Source organism: Pollachius pollachius (assembly GCF_949987615.1).
Source record: "Pollachius pollachius genome assembly, chromosome: 7".
Taxonomy (NCBI): Eukaryota; Metazoa; Chordata; class Actinopteri; order Gadiformes; family Gadidae; genus Pollachius; species Pollachius pollachius.
Genome location: NC_136940.1, coordinates 20,224,754 through 20,242,362, shown reverse-complemented (window position 1 = coordinate 20,242,362; position 17,609 = coordinate 20,224,754). Strand labels below are relative to the sequence as shown.

General features: G+C 43.6%; 1 protein-coding gene across 1 annotated transcript in view; it reads left to right on the top strand.

Moving 5' to 3' along the window:
• The first annotated feature begins 5,254 nt into the window (after positions 1-5,254).
• anos1b (anosmin 1b) overlaps positions 5,255-17,609 on the top strand; it is a 30,219-nt gene continuing 17,864 nt past the window's right edge. Inside the window, exons 1-2 of the mRNA XM_079740167.1 lie at positions 5,255-5,514; positions 13,019-13,066. Coding sequence (XP_079596293.1) covers positions 5,335-5,514; positions 13,019-13,066 — 228 coding nt within the window. The 5' untranslated portion in view covers positions 5,255-5,334. The remainder of the gene's footprint in view (positions 5,515-13,018; positions 13,067-17,609) is intronic.

Genomic DNA, 17,609 nt, shown 5'->3' with positions numbered 1-17,609 from the left:
GATGGTTGTTCGGGAAGACGGTAACAATAGCAACCCACGCACACGACAGCCTATACCTTTTCATAGTAATTACACGTGAGAGTTCCTTTGTGGGTTTGAGGGTTTGTGGCATTGATGAGAAGCACTAGCTGCAGATACAAGGAAGCAATAGTATACATAAAGAAACACATTTAGGCATTAATCCAAATTTCATCCAAAGCTTACAGTGGATGCAGACACAGACCTTGTCGTCAATAAGCACAAAGGGGCAAGGCATCTTTCTGTCGATGCCAACAGGTAGGTTTTAAACGTTGGGGATCGAACACAGTACCTGGAATCCCTATTAGCCACTGCAACACCATCCTGCACGCATATCTGGTCCTCACTGCTGCTTTCTTAATAAACCAGTCCATATCCTTCTCAAAGTCGTATTCCTACCAATTTAGGGCTTTGTTGAACACAACCATACTCATCCATAAAACACCTGTATACCAATGTAAAATACAAACACAGCAGAGGAAGGGGAGGTATGTTTTTCCAACACAAAGCCAAGAGAAAAGAAAGAATGTCATTTTCAGACTTTTGAGTTTGATACATGACCAGACACCTAATTATTTATTATTGTTATTTGGCCTCGGACATATATGGTCGAACCAACAGGGTCTTGTCTATCGTTAACTTATGTATATTTTTTAATATAGTTTAATGTAGAGATGAGGTTATATTAACTACTCTAGGACAATAGACACACTATTACTTCAGGTTGGCAGCATTACAAAGTCTGTTATCTATGCAGAAGAACAACATAAAAAAGCTCTCTCTTTTTACATAGAAAAAGTTGTATTTCCTCACACATAAAACAAAAACACAAGACTGTCACTTTAAATATAATAATTGCTTCGCAAAAGATGTCCATTATCCTGATCTTAAACTATGTCTGTGTTTTCGACTCCCATTGTTAAATTTGTTATATCCAATATTCAGTATCCCAACTTGTCACGGTTTTAACTGGTATTCTCTAAATAAAAGAGTCTCACAAATAACTGAAAAGCATTGGGTCTAACTTTCATTTCAATGCTTATACCGAAAGCCTTACCATCCCTAACCCTACACTTAACAAATTCAAACTGTACCGCCATCAGTTACGCCCTCAACTGCTGCTCGAAGGACTTGTATTCTCGCAGAAAACCACTAGAGATCGCTAGAACTCTGCCTTATCAATAATCACTATATAATTTGGCCAACTCTGTTGGCCATCCTTTTTGAAAAGCAATTTCGCGAAATGTATAAAGAAAAAAATGTGGTAAAACCCAGAAACATGTATCAGGGCCCCTAATACATTAAAATAAGTGAATTAAAAAAATATTGCATGACTATTAACCCTGTAACTTGAATATAAGTTAATTCATCCCTAAAACGTCTCCACTAATGAATTTCTGTCACACTGTTGGTAAACCTATTTTCTCTGTTTAATGATGGTTTTCATCTGCAACTCAACTTGAATGATGCGTCTCTTCTGTGGTTGGTTATCATCTACATTTTGACTCGTAAAAACGATGATCTTGTTTGCACATATAACACCAATTCTCATTCTGTAAACAATGCTGTTAGGTTGTCATGCTTGCTAGTGAAACATCACATCCATAAAGCCAAAGTGTTCAAAGTCCAAACATTCATCTTGTTCTCTTAGAGTTGTTTCCTTTCTATAGCCTACCTTGTTTTCTAAAAATGTCAACCCTAATAAAGTTGTCCTTACCTCAAATATTATTTTAAGAAGTACTTCAGATTGATGGCTGAATTGATGAACTATGGATTTGCACTTAATTTGTAAATCTCTTCCTCTAAGTTTACTTCCGCCATGTCTTTCTTTCTGTATGTTTTTATACGTACAAATATATAATAGAATATCACTATAATGGTGCTTGATACTAAATAGGCTTACATTTGTAATGTGAATAACAAATGTGAAATCTGCTTATAAAAATCGAATGGATGAATGGAAGAAAACTGAATCCTTGCCTACGTGGAAATTTTATTTGACATAAATTAATAAAAACTCAAACAAATGCGTTCTTCTGCATGCATCTTCTGGGTCTTATTACATCTACCTTAAATTTGCCTGTTTCAAAGCTGAAATAAGCTTGCAATTTCTCCATTTACCTACCTTGTGGTTTTAGAATGTACTCTTAAATAATGGCCCTTACAGTTTGTTAATTGTGGGACTATATTACACACTAAAAGTTGAAACATATAGTTAGGAAATCAAGACCATGTTTTTATTATGGCGCTGTTGAATTTTTTATTAATGTGTAATTTCTGATTTCCACCTCTGGCAGCATGTTATGGTCATTTCCCATTAGCATTAGGGTAATTTTATAGAAATGCTTCTACAGTAGCCTGTGAAACTATTTCAATCAGGCAGTCTTTTGTATGTCTCAATTGGTAAATGTCCAATGGCTGCAGCCTGTGATGTATGTGTTAAGCAGATGTATCAAGATTCAATCGAGACGTGTAGAAAGACTCCTGGTGGGACTTTAAAGTTATGCTGTGGGAGGTGAGACTAGTTCGCTTTCCCCTTCCAGATTTATCTCAGGAGAATCAGACACACACAAGCACACACACACACACACACACACACACACACACACACACACACACACACACACACACACACACACATGCACACACATTGAAACAAAGAGACAGCGCACACACATGCATGGACACACACACAGACACTGAAACACACACACACAGACACATACATGCAGATTCATACACACACACAAACACACACACACACGTTCATTCCCACACAGAAACACACAGACTAAAATGCACACTGAAATCCACACTGAATAAAACATTGCAACAGGCACTATCTTCACATTTTTGAGTTAGTTTTTCAAAGTGCAGTGTTTGACACAAATGCTGCTGTATGTGGTGCTCATCCGACAGCAGAGGGCAGTCAGACGCGTGCAGAGTCCTTCCATCTGAGGGGGACTCAAACCCATGACCACTTCAATGAACCCTGGCCCACAGCACAGCCGTAATACTCTGGATTACCATACAAACACGCCAACGCGATTGATTTCAATGGAGCAACACGGGGGATCATGTCAATGATGCGTAAAACGCAGGCCTGGATTCTCCCGAAGAACAACAGCGGATCCTCTGCTTTTTTGCAGTTCACAAGGAAAGATAATTACACACAGCCTTTTGGGGGGGATTAAGGGGTTCTGGGTGGGGGTCTGGCAGGATCTGCTGGTTGAAATCTGTTATTGGAACCAAGTCGCATCACATGTGCGTATGAGAGCCATAAGGAAGTTTATGAGACCACAATCAGAAGGGGCATTCATAGACCTCCACGCCACTCTTGTCTTTTGTTAGTTTACATAATGAAACACCATCGTTTTAAGAGGGGGGGGGTGGGGGAATCAAAGGGAGAATGAACACTGGGCAACCTGTGTCTGTGCTTCCCTCCGCATGGTGAATGAGAGCAGACAAGCTCCACTAATGGAAGCCAAACGCTGGCCCCTGGGCGCAGTGCAGACTGATCTCGGGTCTGAATCTGTCCTGACAAAGTCATCCCGAGCGCACCTCCTGTGGCTGCAGCCCACCAGGGGGGAAACGCTAGACAGGACCTCCATCCAACTCCGGCTCATTTCATCTGCCACTGATTCACTCATCGACGGAGAAATCCGGATGTGAGCGTTTCTTGTCGAGAGTGCGTGCCAAAAGATTTAAAGGGCAAGTAAGAAACAATGAACACGCTTGGAGTTTCTGTTTTCATGCTCCCTCTCTCTCTTTAGCTCTCTCTTTGTCTCTGATCTGATTCTGGCTTTATGTCTTTAACCATAGTAATACTTATAATGTTTTGTCTTTTTATGCCATTTTCGGCCTGCATCTGGGACCTAGGGGGTCAAGGTGTGTGTGCGTATGGGGGGTTCCTGTGCTCAATTCATATGTATATAACCATGTCATTGGGGATTTTAAATCTAAACTCTTTCTTTATTCACGCTGCAGGCAAATCTTAAACATTTGGCTTCAATCAGGAATTTGATTTGTAGAGACGGTAAGTGCCTCTGTGTGTGTGTGTGTGTGTGTGTGTGTGTGTGTGTGTGTGTGTGTGTGTGTGTGTGTGTGTGTGTGAGTGTGTGTGTGTTTGTGTGTGTGTGTCTGTGTGTGGTTGACTATGTGCTCGGTATAGGGTCTTTGGTCCGCTAATGGTTTATTCAGAAATATGAGCAGGGTGTTTCATGAAAATAAGAAAATGTGCTGTCCTTAAGACAATGTCCAGTGTGTGTGTATGTGGGACCATATATAGTTAATCCTTAAATCATGGCTACATGTAAAGTTTCTCTATTTTGCCTTTCAATCATTTTGTTCCTCTTTTCTACATCACAATCACACACCTAATAAAACTCAATAACACACGTTCACACAGGACACAAACGCAGTGATTGCCGAAAGTCATTGACAAAATTGTATTATTTTCTTTCATCTTCTCTTCTCTTCCGTGATCTTAAGAACTTGCTATTCGATTGGGGTCAGGTAAGGTCATAGCCGGGTAAGGTAATCCTCAAGCCTGAACGTACTTAATATTTATTCTCCATTATTCTCCTCTTAACCAAAAAACGGGGTGATTCGTTTTCCATCTTGTCGTAAACAGAGATAATTTGACCGTTTTTGAGTTACCGTTTCATACATCTCTACAAAACGACCCCTGTGCTCTAATTAAGTTGGGCTTTTATCCCTGCTTGGCTCTGCGGTTGGGCCACATAGCATATTTGATTGGTTTGATTGCCTGCCTGGCATTGTGTCAGACACCTACACCAACAGATCCCGCCAGTCCCATTATTAAACATTCCTTTATTGGTCTGCTGCAATAATTACTACTAGGAAGCCTGTAAAAGTGAAATATGTGAAAGTTTCAAAAATAATTAGGCAGAAGTATTTGTTAATAAAACAGCAAGAACGATATTGAGCTATAACGTTACATTTCAGAAGGATAATGACTTGAACGGTTGATCTCTGCGGACAAAGAGGTTGTTCCTTCATCATATCCTTCTAACGATTAACCTTGTTAAATTGCCTCTGTTGTTTTGCTACGATGATGACAACCACGACGGGGGACACTGGTGCTGACTTCACGTGCGCCCGTGGTGGGCGTATGCGGGAGAGCTGAAACGCGCCCCTTTAGCGCCCGGTGCCCAGATGTCATCCATTCACAACTTCGGTTGCAGGAGGGGAGGCTTAAACCGTAACAGTCAAGACAAACACGGAGCAGGTTGTCATTTAGCTTAGACTTCGTCCGTAGCTTCCACTGTATTTGTCTAATCTTTTTTTCGTGTCATGTCGTCTTGTACGGTTGTTTTCACGCTGCTGTGCTCGGCCGTGCTCTCTGGGAGTTCCGCGCGCAGGTCCTCGCCGGATCAGGAGGATGTTCAGGGGAAGATCGACAGCGCGAGGTGCACTTCCAGGTGCCTGACTCTGCACATGACACAGCTGACGGCTGCTTTTAAGCACATTCAGGTAATTACGTGCCTATCATTAGAATAATGGGCAAAAAACCCTGCAGCCTTTAGGGTGAAATGAACTAAAAAGGTAATTCAGGTGGCGTATTGCCTTGTTGAATATAAATTGAACGGACTTCAAGGAAATAACGGGTCGCTAACACTTGCTGCTGTCGCGACCGAATTTTATGTCTAGGATCAATAAAGTAGGCCTATATATTATCTTAACATCAACAAGAACAACAACAACAAACAGTTCCTTACAGTGCTTCAGGTAATTAATATAATGTTAAATTAAAAACATGTAGTCTATTTTTGAGTAAATAAATAATAATGTAGGGTATATAAGCAACCGTAAGCATCTTTTTAAATGTATTTGTATTTATTTGCAATAAATTTCAGCCAAACGTGCGACGTTCAGCTCGATAAACATGTGCGCACAGTTTTTGCTGGCTAAGAATAAAGCCATTGTCATTTTCCGCCATAATTACTCTTCTGAACTTCAATCGCTGGTCGGTGTTCGTGGACTTTGTAGTGTGGAATGTGAGATTAACGGCCACATTAGAACGTTCGATCGAAAACCCACTTATCGTTAACGGCTTCAACATGTGCACGCGGTGCAGTGGGTGGGAAAGTCATTAACCACAAAGTTCAGCACCAATGGCTCTATCTGTGTGTGTGTGTGTGTGTGTGTGTGTGTGTGTGTGTGTGTGTGTGTGTGTGTGTGTGTGTGTGTGTGTGTGTGTGTCCTGGTCCTTTGCCATCAAAACTCTCAGCCACCTGTGTGTCTGGTAATGAGCGTGTCCCCTAGATGACTCTCTAGCAATGAGGATGTGTTACAAAGTGTGTGTGTGTGTGTGTGTGTGTGTGTGTGTGTGTGTGTGTGTGTGTGTGTGTGTGTGTGTGTGTGTGTTGTGTGTGGTGACTTTTGACACGAGGCATGCTGATGAGCCCCCCCAACCCACCTTCACTGACTTTTGATCACCCATGCCAGATTGATTCTGGAAGAGAGGTGTGGGTGGGGATCACATTTGGTTCCAACTTTATTTAGTTATGAAGTAGAGTCCAGTATTCAAATTGTGGTGTAATTGAGAACAGCATCTTCCTGTAGATAGCAGAGGATACTCTCTGATAGTTCCCTTACAGAGCAGCTATAGGGCACAGTTAGATCATTATAGTGAGCAGTAAGTCACTATTGCGAGCAGCTTGTTCACTACCGGAAGCAGCTACTTAACTATAAGGAGCAGCTACTTTACTTAAGGGAGCAGCTACTTCACTAAAGGGTTCTTGGTACAGGATGGAGAGAAGGGATGATGGAGAAGTCTGGGACGTGTAACTGTCTTATGTGAGGAAGCCACTCATTTGAAGATGGCCACAAAGATGAGGTGATGACAATCACATCATGACATCAGCACAAGGAAAAAAAGATTTGACGCATCTCTCTCAACACACATGTTCGCAGAAAAGAAGTACACACACATGTAAACACACACACACACACACATACACACAGCTTCCTGTTGGTAGTTGTGGGAATGATATGTTTCTGGCTTCTTGTGGGTGAACCCTTGGTTTTTGGCGAACCCTGTCCTGTCCTGTGTGTGTGTGTTTGTGTATGTGTGTGTGTGTTTGTGTGTGTGAGCATACTTCTTTGTGTGTGTAGGTGTTTGTGTGTGTGTGTGTGTGTGTGTGTGTGTGTGGGTGCGTACTAGCCACTAGTATGTGAATCACAGGGCTCTATTTGCACCTCTCTTTCTGACTCTCCTGCGGGTTACCAGGACCGTCACGGCTGCTATTGTGTCATCGCATGTTAACTATAGATGGTTGTTGTGTGAGCCTATATGACGACAATTACCAAGCAATCGTAAACTATGTCAACCATTTAAATATAAACACAGGCTTGCCTCACACGGAAATTTGAGCCATTTTGAGTGTTACAATTTAATGCTAGAGACCGGATGATGAGAGAGAACGATTGTGACTAAAATGGGATGGGAGATGGATGGAGATCTCTGTGTGTGTGCGCGGGTGTGTGTGTGTGTGTGCTTTCTGCCTACTCTGCGGTAGGTAACTCCTAATCAGCCCAAGGGTCAGTCGTCCAACCAGTCACACTCTGACAAAGAACAGAGGCAACCGCCAGCTCAGGTTCCAGAGAGAGAGAGAGAGACACACAGTGAGGGAGAGAACGGAAGGCAGACAGACTGATAGCTAGGGCGGGACACGCTATGAGACACATAGGGAATGAAAGATAGACAGGTGTTTGGTGAAATGTGTGTGGGATTCATCAGCGTAGCACATTATTAGCCGTCTCAAGACGCTCCACTGGCATTCAGTCCATGGATGAGCTCAAGAGGTCCACCAACACCCCACAACTGTCACAACACACGTGATATAGACTCAGTGAAAGAGGGAGGGAGGACTTCTGATCAGGTCCAGTTTGGCTGACAGTGGAGTAGTAGATGCTGGGAGGACTGGCGCCTCCACAGAAATACCTGCTGATGAATCGTACACTAGCATTGTTCCCTAAGAGGTTACTTTAAGATTTAAGTGAAATAATCACATGAAGACGCATGATGGGATAAGGGACGAAATAAGATTAAGGTTAAAATAAATAACAAATGATGCCAGAGTGGCAGACAAGCAGTTTGAGCTTAAATAAACAAGTCATGTTTATGTGTATAGCTCTGTATCACAATTATAGTCTTGTATCCAGTCACATGCCAGCATTAGATGGCACCCCTAACCCGGAGCCCTCCAAAGGGCAAGGAATGACCAGTGGGAACAATAATAAACCATGAGAGTGAACGCATAAGAGTGATCTCCATGAAAAAAAGACATGATGGGAAACTTGTAGGGTAGACATTCAGTCACAGGCTTTCACAATACTGGGATAGTCTCATAGATCGACATACAAACAGACAGGCGGGCAGACAGTTCCAGGGACAGACAGACAGACAGACAGACAGACAGACAGACAGACCGACAGACGGCCAGATAGTTTCACGGACAGACAGTCAAACAAACAGGAGAGTTGACCATGGGTGACAGCTGGGGACAAAGACTTGATTGATTCACTTAAAAGAAAGTTCTTTCTCTCTCTCTCTCTCTCTCTCTCTCTCCTTCTCTCTCTCTCTCTCTCTCTCTCTCCACAGCTGCATGACATCCCCCCGTCATTTGATCGCTGAGGCAGTGAGACACGCTGATAAAGGTTCTGGGCCGTATTGGGAGAGTTTCACCTGAAACCACAATAAAAGCTTCTTGACATTGTGAACTCAAAACTCAAAAGAGCAGAGATGTGGAACTATGGAGGAATAAAGCAACAATGGGCACAAGCAAAGACAGAGACAGTCTGGCAACTCCCCCTCCATCTTTTGTTCTATTGGCGAGACAAAAGGAGATAATTAATATCTCTGCAGCATGCTATTTTCATGCCATGGTTCCCCTTGTCACTGCCCATCTTTTGTTTTGTTTAACACACTTTTGTTTAGCAGTGTAACTATGCATTGACAATAGCAACGACCCAAGTGTTGAGCTATATTAACCACAGGAGAGGAGCGATTGTGGAAGCATGGTGCTATTAACAAGCAACCACTTTGCTAGAATCTATGTTGTTTACAGGATGCACGGAACCACAGAGAACGTGTTCGAATGCACACACTAATTGACTCACATAGGCACACACACACCGTGTCTATGTGTGAGTAATCAAATGCTACTGTTGGGAAGGTTGGGACCTCAATATGGACTTTCAGGGAAGTGCAGTGAGTGTTAGTCATGATAACGCACAGCAGCACGCACGCTCATTCGCACACAAGCACACACAAGTGTGTAAAAAAACGTAACATGCACCACAGCCGTGTTTGTCTCTGGTCATCTGTGTGTGATTAGTGAGTGTAATGCCTGGAGTTAAATAGACTGAGAGACTTTCTAGTGTGGCTCCCCGCAAATACTGACCACACTGACACACACTCACACACGCAACCACACACACAGACACACTTGCACACACACACACAAACACACACACACACACACACACACACACTTGCACACACACACACACACACACAAACACACACACACACACACACACACACACATACACACACACAAAGGGCACTGGGCCACAGTCTTTTTATTTTTTGAATCACTGCATCTGGCAGAGGTCTGATTTACATCTCCTAACGTTTTCAAACCAGAAGTGTACATCTGTTCTGTGTCTGTGTGTATTTGTGTGTTTGTTTGGCTGAATAAGTGTGGGACTGAGTCAGGGGCTGTGTGTTTCAATGTGTGTGAAAGATCCTGTGTGCATCTATTTGCAAGTGCTTGTGGGAATACGTTTGTTTGAGTGAGTGTGTGTGTGTGTGTGTGTGTGTGTGTATTCCTCCATATACATATGTGTGTTTGAGTATGTGTACTGTATAAGTATGTGTGTTTGTGATCGAGTGTGCGTGCCTGTGTGTGTGTGTGTGTGTGTGTGTGTGTGTGTGTGTGTGTGTGTGAGACCCTGTCTCTCTCTTGCTGGTCCATCCAGCAATGTCGGATTGTGATTAGCGCAGTGATTGCTGTAGATTGCGGAGCTATCAGAGCCATGTGGGAATCCTTTGAAATCATGTTTCTCATACCGAACGGGCCAGCGCTGTTCCTAGCAGGTCTTTGTCTTTCCAGGGGGACCCAGGGGGACTATACGTTTGAGTTATAGGGTGAAGCAAAGTGACACAGTCAGCCATACACTTTTTTTACAACAGTGAATTTAGGATGCTTTCATTAAATGTCCAAAGCTGTTTTCCTCCTTTCTCCTTTTCCTATTCCTCTCTGGAATAACATTCACCTTTATTTTAGACCACTTCCTTCCACAAAAACACACACACACACACACACACACACACACACACACACACACACACACACACACACACACAGGACACATGGGCCGCTGGGGACCCCGTGAAGCCTGACTTCTGCCCACCATTAGGGAGGCATACGGTGCACAGACGCAGCCAAACTCCGCTGATAGACTCTGACAGCAAATATGTCCCATGAAATTGAGTACGGGCCGGGAGGGGAATGAGAGAAAGATGTACGGCGAGAAGAGGGGACAACGAGAGGAGGGAAACATATGGAAAAGACAGGAAGAAGGAGAGAATGAGCATGAGTGAGAGAACGAGAGAGAGAGGACTGAACGCTTCAGGGACAGCACGGCAGCGAGCAGTGCTACATCTTCTAAGGCTGAGCCTGGAGCCGGTTATACTGCTGTTCAAACTGTTTTCAGACCCTCTAAACCGAAGCAACTAAGGGATTTAATGCTATTTACTTATCTTTCATCACCAGCACCATCATCATCATTACATATTGGCAAGCCCAGTCCTGTCACATTCACAACACACGATGGCCATTTACACCGAGTGAAAGACAGTGAAGTTTACTATAGGGTGGATTCTGATTTGGTCTCGACTTTCAAATGATATAGTCTGTTTAAGTTTAGCATAGAGAGGAACATGTTTTGTGTTGACAATGGCATAGCGCGACAAAAAACACATGAAAATATCTGATGAAGTAAAACAGCATGGACCGAGGGAGGTTAACTCTTATTTTCTCTCTTTCCTCTCTCTCTCTCTCTCTCTCTCTCTCTCTCCCCACTCCATGACACTCTAAATTGCCTCCCCCACGGAACTCTTGCCATCCTTTCCACCCCTAAAGACTCGTTACTGTCTATTCATTAGGGATTTAACCGCCACCTCAATCCTCCCCTCCTCCCTTCTTCTTATGCTCTCTCTGACTCTGACTCTCTGCTCGTTCTAAGATATAACCGTGCCTATCCCTGTTTCTACAGTCGTGACATGACTATATCGCTGAGAATGTTAGGGGTGTCTACCCTAAAAGCATGAAGGGTAGATGTTTTGACACCCTAGCACAAATGTCAGCACCCCACCTTGAAAAAATAGAGAAACATTTTGAGAAAACATTTAAAATTTGATAAACATGTTTTTTATATTTACACAGGAATGGATTCAATCGCACTGCATTCAGTTTCAATATAAACTGATGCCAAGATGAATAACACACATACGCATGCAGACAAATACGCAGCTGTTTTAAAGGCATGAGTCAAGCTTTTTACAGTTATATCTGATTCACAGACATTATAAAAATCAACTCCAATCAATTTCAGTTCTGGTAAAACAACAAATCGTGTGACCATACAACAAATCAACTTGTGTCTAAGAACAGTGGGAAGAGTTCAGCTGAACCATTTTACTGTTTTGTTCTGCCATGGTTCAACTACCGGAGTCGTATACTCTCACCTGCACAGTTAAGGCCCTTAACACTAAAATCCCCAACCCCTGACCCCAGCTCTCACCTTTGACCCTGCCCAATATAGACAACGCAATGCAACTGTTTCCACCAAAAGAGAAAAAACAAAAAGTGTGTGTGTGTGCATGGATGAGTGTGTGTGTGTGTGTGTGTGTGTGTGTGTGTGTGTGTGTAATGAGTCCTGTTGGGTGTGTGCTAAGTACATCTCACTTAGAGCTAGGCTTCAGGTCTTGTTAAGAGGGATTAGCTCACCGACACAGACACACACAGGCTTTAAAGTTTAAGTGGCATCTCGTCGGTGTTCATTAAAGCACACACTGACATGCAGAGATATTCAAGTAACGACGTACGCACATTATTGTAATGGGTGTTTTGAAAGACGATGATGACATCGCGGCCGCTGTTATGTCTGACTTTAAACGGCAGGTCTGCTGTCCTGTAGTGATGTCAAATGGACATTCCAGTCTGCTCTGTCTGTATGGCTATATGTCTGTCCGTCGATCAATGATATGAGTACGTTACCATTATGGTAAAATTCATCTGTCCTTCTTGCAGTACTTACTTGAGTGACAAATGTATTCCTCCTATAAACTGGAACCCAAAAGGGTGAATTTGAGTCCCTATTAAGTACACAGGTATGTTTGGAGGGGTTGGGCTGTGGGCAGAGGCTGTACACTGGCTGTGGGCCCATATCAAGAGAGTCATGAAGAACGCCTGTGTTAAGAGTCGGGGATTGGTTTGGCTTTTAGGCCCTGTGGTCAGGTGATGACGTCTACCTCTGTCACCATGGTTACATCATGTTTATGGGTGGTCTGTACTCATCAAGCCCCAGGTATACAAAAGCAAACACATTAGCGCAATACACACAAATAACACACAGACACACATCCTAATAAACACACATAGCCTTTGACAGTGTCAGTAGACACAAGAAAACGGTTGTGTGAAGTTTTAGCTTGACCATAGGATAATTATGTGTGTATGTGTGTGTGTATGTAATGTTCTTTGAAATAGGGTAGTCTAGGGTTTATATACTGTCCCTTGCTTTATTTTTCTGACGGTCTACTTCTTTGAATGTCTATATCTGTCTGTCTGTTTGTACACTATACCATATGTGGCAGAGGAGTGGGGTACATTCTCAAAGGATCATGGATGGAAGAATGCAAGCAACTCTTTTTACTGAACTTTGTCTCTCCGTTGTTTTTCAGAGTGATGGAGTGCTGGGTTGGTGTGAGAACCACAGGCGCTGCTCACAGGTAAACACACACACACACACACACACACACACACACACACACACACACACACACACACACACACACACACACACAGAAAAGCATACACAACACATGTTAAACCTGGTGCATACCAGCACAGAAGACAAACAAACACAAGTAATGACTGAAACTTTGTAGCTGCTTGGCAAATGGAGAGCAGGCCATTGAGTTTAGTCACTGGATATGCAACATTTAACACGCCGCACGAGGCTAACTGTGCACCTGCACACAATGTGCAAGTGGAACATACAGTACATTATATGTTTAACAACATTACAAGTTCTAGTTCCTCCTACAGGCTATGTAATTAGTTAGGAATTGTGTTAATTTTGCTCTCATGAAGAGACGTTGCCAGAGCCATATCTGGTACCACAAAGAGCATCTACATTTCTGGCCCCAGGCCATGAAACTAGAACCTGGTTTAGAAACTGGGATGTAATGTATTGGACATGGTGTTTGATTGTGTGTTTGTGCTTGAGTTACTCTACTTACTGCATGTATTTTGTTCATTGCCGCGGGGCCACAGCACGGTCTCTTAAGTGTTGCCTGGTGAAGTGGTGTGTATTCAGAACACAGAAATTACACAAGGCGATCTCAGGTGACTGATAAACGACTAGAAGCACTAACGGAGCGACGGAGAGGCTGGCTGAATAGTGGAGACCTGTGGGGATATAGCTCTGATGCTGTTACCACACACACAAACACACACACACAAAGACAAGCACACATACACACACACAAACACACACACACGCACACACACACACACACACACACCCACACACACATTCACACACCCAGAGACAAGCGCACATATACATGGACAAATACACACACTCACACCCACACGCAGACAAGCACACACACACACGTACACAAAATCTTTCTTTCTTTATATCTTTTATCTTTGTATCTTTCGATACATTTTCTCGACATAATCCCTACCACATGTTTCCTGTAATAACAAATACTGTGATTTTAGTTGAAATAACGACGAACCCGCCCTGACACCCCCCCGACACCCACTTCTCCTACTGCCTGTCCCCCCCCAGAAAAATTAGCCCCCTGTTTATTCACTTAACACAGCTTGCCAGGAGGTCTTGTGTGTGGGTATTCTGTGTGTGTATGTGTGTGTATGTCTGTGTCTCGCATGTACTGTATATATATGTTGCTTCTTTTGAGCAGAGTTTCCATCCCATGTATTTTTAACTGTCTCTGGAGGAGTCGTCGCTAGCCTGGGTATGAGAGAGAGAGAGGGAGAGAGAGAGAGGGAGAGAGAGGGAGAGAGAGGGAGGGAGAGAGAGAGGGAGAGAGAGAGAGAGAGAGAGAGAGAGAGAGAGAGAGAGAGAGAGAGAGAGAGAGAGAGGGTTTGAGAGAGAGAGGGAGAGAGAGAGAGGGAGAGAGAGAAAGAGAGAGAGAGAGAGAGAGAGGTGTGTGACTCGGACAAGTAAAGTGGAATAGGAAGAGGGAGCCAAAAGTGTATCAAAGTAGTCTGACTTATGCGGCTTGAGGATGATATGAGAATGATTTTCAATGCCTCTCAACATACAGGTGTGTGTGTGTCAGTCTGTCTGTTTTAGGTTCAGCGGCTAATGCTAAGAGCAGCCTACAGGCTATGCATCGCACATCACTTTTCAGCCTCACTGTGACACACTAACTTCCACACGCATGCACGATCGCACACACACACACACACACACACACACACACACACACACACACACACACACACACACACACACAAAATCACACACAGAGCTGAACTTTTGACTCTTTCCAGGCTGAGGTTTTCAGCAGGGGGTCTCTCTCTCTCTCTCTCTCTCTCTCTCTCTCTCTCACACACACACTCTCCTTTATCTCCCTCTGGATTTCTTTCTACTCTTCCCAGCTGCTGACACAGACAGAGTATATGCAAGAGGCTAGAGAATGAGTGGAGCATGTTGTAGGAATGCTATACCATGTCTTAACATAGTAGATATATCCCTGTCACTATCTGTAATTATCATATTTTATTTCCCTCCCGCTGTAGCTGAGTCATTGTGTCGTGCTATTCATATCCAACCTTGTCTTATCCTGAAATGACAAAAACTGGGCACAGTCTGTATCCCAGTGGCAGTCATTACAGCATAGTTAGGTGGCATGATGGTAACACATACACAACCCATTCATAAGACCGTTTTCATAAAAGTACTGTATGAGTATAGCTAGTTTTAGTGAGTTAGATGGTCTCCAGAGAGAGAAAGATGAAATCCAATCATTGGAACCCCGGTGCTGTTTTGAGAGTGTTTATCTTTTCTAGCTTAGACAAAACAGATCTCCGTCAAGCTGCTCCTGATGTCCTCGGACCACACAGAATAATCAACCTTAGTGCTGAACTATGATTTCATTCATTTCTCCTCCTTTTTTTACTCAAGGCTCATGACATGATTTATTCTTACACTATACACAAACATTTTTCTTACAGCAAGAAAAAGAAGCGGACGTATTTTTTGCCGTTTCCTTTTTTCCGTGGTCTCTATATATCACAACTTCTCCGCCCTTCATAAACTGAGGACAAAGAAAACTCTTAATTCTCCAGAAGAAGCAATTGCAATAGTCACTGAGCCAGTGGGGACTCATGCTGGGGAGGGGCGTGGCGGGGGAAAACCGCGGGCCAAGGACTATAAATCTGCAGTAAAAACCAAAAAAAGGAAAGCGCTAAAGTAAGTGTAATGCTGACCCCGGGTTCAGACCTGAGGGCTCGGCCGGTGGTGTTGAGCGATGGGAGGGGACGAAGAACGAGGGAGAGGACAGCAAAGAAAGATTGAATGAGGGAACGAAAGACGGAATTTAGCGGAAGGGAGAGAAAGGGAAAGTGTGAAGGAATGCAATGGGGTCATCCACCACCGCGTGGCTATGGCTTGTCTCTGTCCCATAGATGGGGCTCACGCACGCACACACACACACACACACACACACACACACACACACACACACACACACACACACACACACACACACACACACACACACACACACACACACACACTCACACGTGCACACAGAGCCCGGGCTACAGATGTTGGTGGTGCCCCAGGACATATGGTTCACGTCACATCACCACTGCTACGCTCTCCCATGAAAGGCCCAATGACAGGCTCCTTTAAACCTGAACGGCTGCGGCCACTTCCCCATGCCTACATCCCTCCCTCCGTCCGTCTATGCCTCCATCTGTTATACCTCCATCCCTCCCTCCATCCCTCCCTCCCTCCCTCCCTCCATCCCTCCCTCCATCCATCCATCCCTCCCTCCCTCCCTCCCTCCATCCATCCATCCCTCCCTCCATCCCTCGGCTCGGTCCATCTGTCCATCTCTTCATCCTTTCATCTCTCTTGCTCTCCCTCTTTCACTTCCTATCTTCCTGGTCCTTTTGTGCTCTATTTGCCTTTCTCTCCTCCATTAATAGACACTAATAGTTGATGTGTTTGCCAGTATAGTGAACATGTGATTTAAAAATATCACATGTTCATATATTCCTTACTTATTGCCTCCTTACCATATCTCCCTCTCAACCTTCACTCTCCTTCTTCTGTCTCCTCTCTCCTCTGAAATCCTCTCATCCCCTAAAATTATTCACCATGTGACCACAATTGTAATTGTGGTCACATGGTGAATCATCATCCAAAAACCTAGTTGTGATTTGCAATTAATGCTTTTCTAAGATATGCTGGTAAAGCTGCATCCTATACCGAACCTGGAGAAAATATAAATGTTGACCTCAGTCTGTTGTCCGGTCAACCGTTTTCCCGCACATCCTCCCTCATGCCTCCCTCTTTCCCTCCTCCCTGCCTCTGAGCCACTCTCTCTTTCCTTTTTTGAAACCCACCCTCTTCTCAAACCATTAAACCTTCCAACTCAGTTAATTGTTAGATGTTTTATATGAATTTCCCAAATATTCTGCTGGAACGATAACCTGCCACTTGTCAAAGAATGTTGTTGAATTTATTTGACTAGTTTTCCCACATTTACTATAAAGCCCTTTATAGTAAATGTGTATGTGTGTGTTTGCGTGTGTGTGTTGCTGTGTTTGTGTGTTTGTGTTTTTGCATGTCTGTGTTTGTGTGTGTGTGCATGGTCGTGCCTGTGAGTGTTTACTGTGCCTGAATGTGTTTACATCTTCTAATATGACCTTGTGGGTGTGGTAGCGTATGAAGGCATATTGAAAATGAATATCTTGTCTGCTCGCCATATGAAAGGCTTCCTGCCTTGTGCTGGCTTCATTAGTGCCTCTGAGATCACAGATATTTATCAACAGTCATCAGTAACGCCGTGCTGAGATGAGATGTGTCATTAAAAAAACATTCAGGACACAAACCACCCAGCTTGTAGCGAAACGAAAAAAATACCAATTGAAGTTGTTTCTCCCAGTGAGCACCCATCAAGATCCAGACAGCCCTGGGAGAGGGAGTTACCATTTGGTCTACAGCTGGACGCCTTCCTGTCTGTTTGTCCGTGTGTCCGTCTCTCTTTTTAAGTTGATATC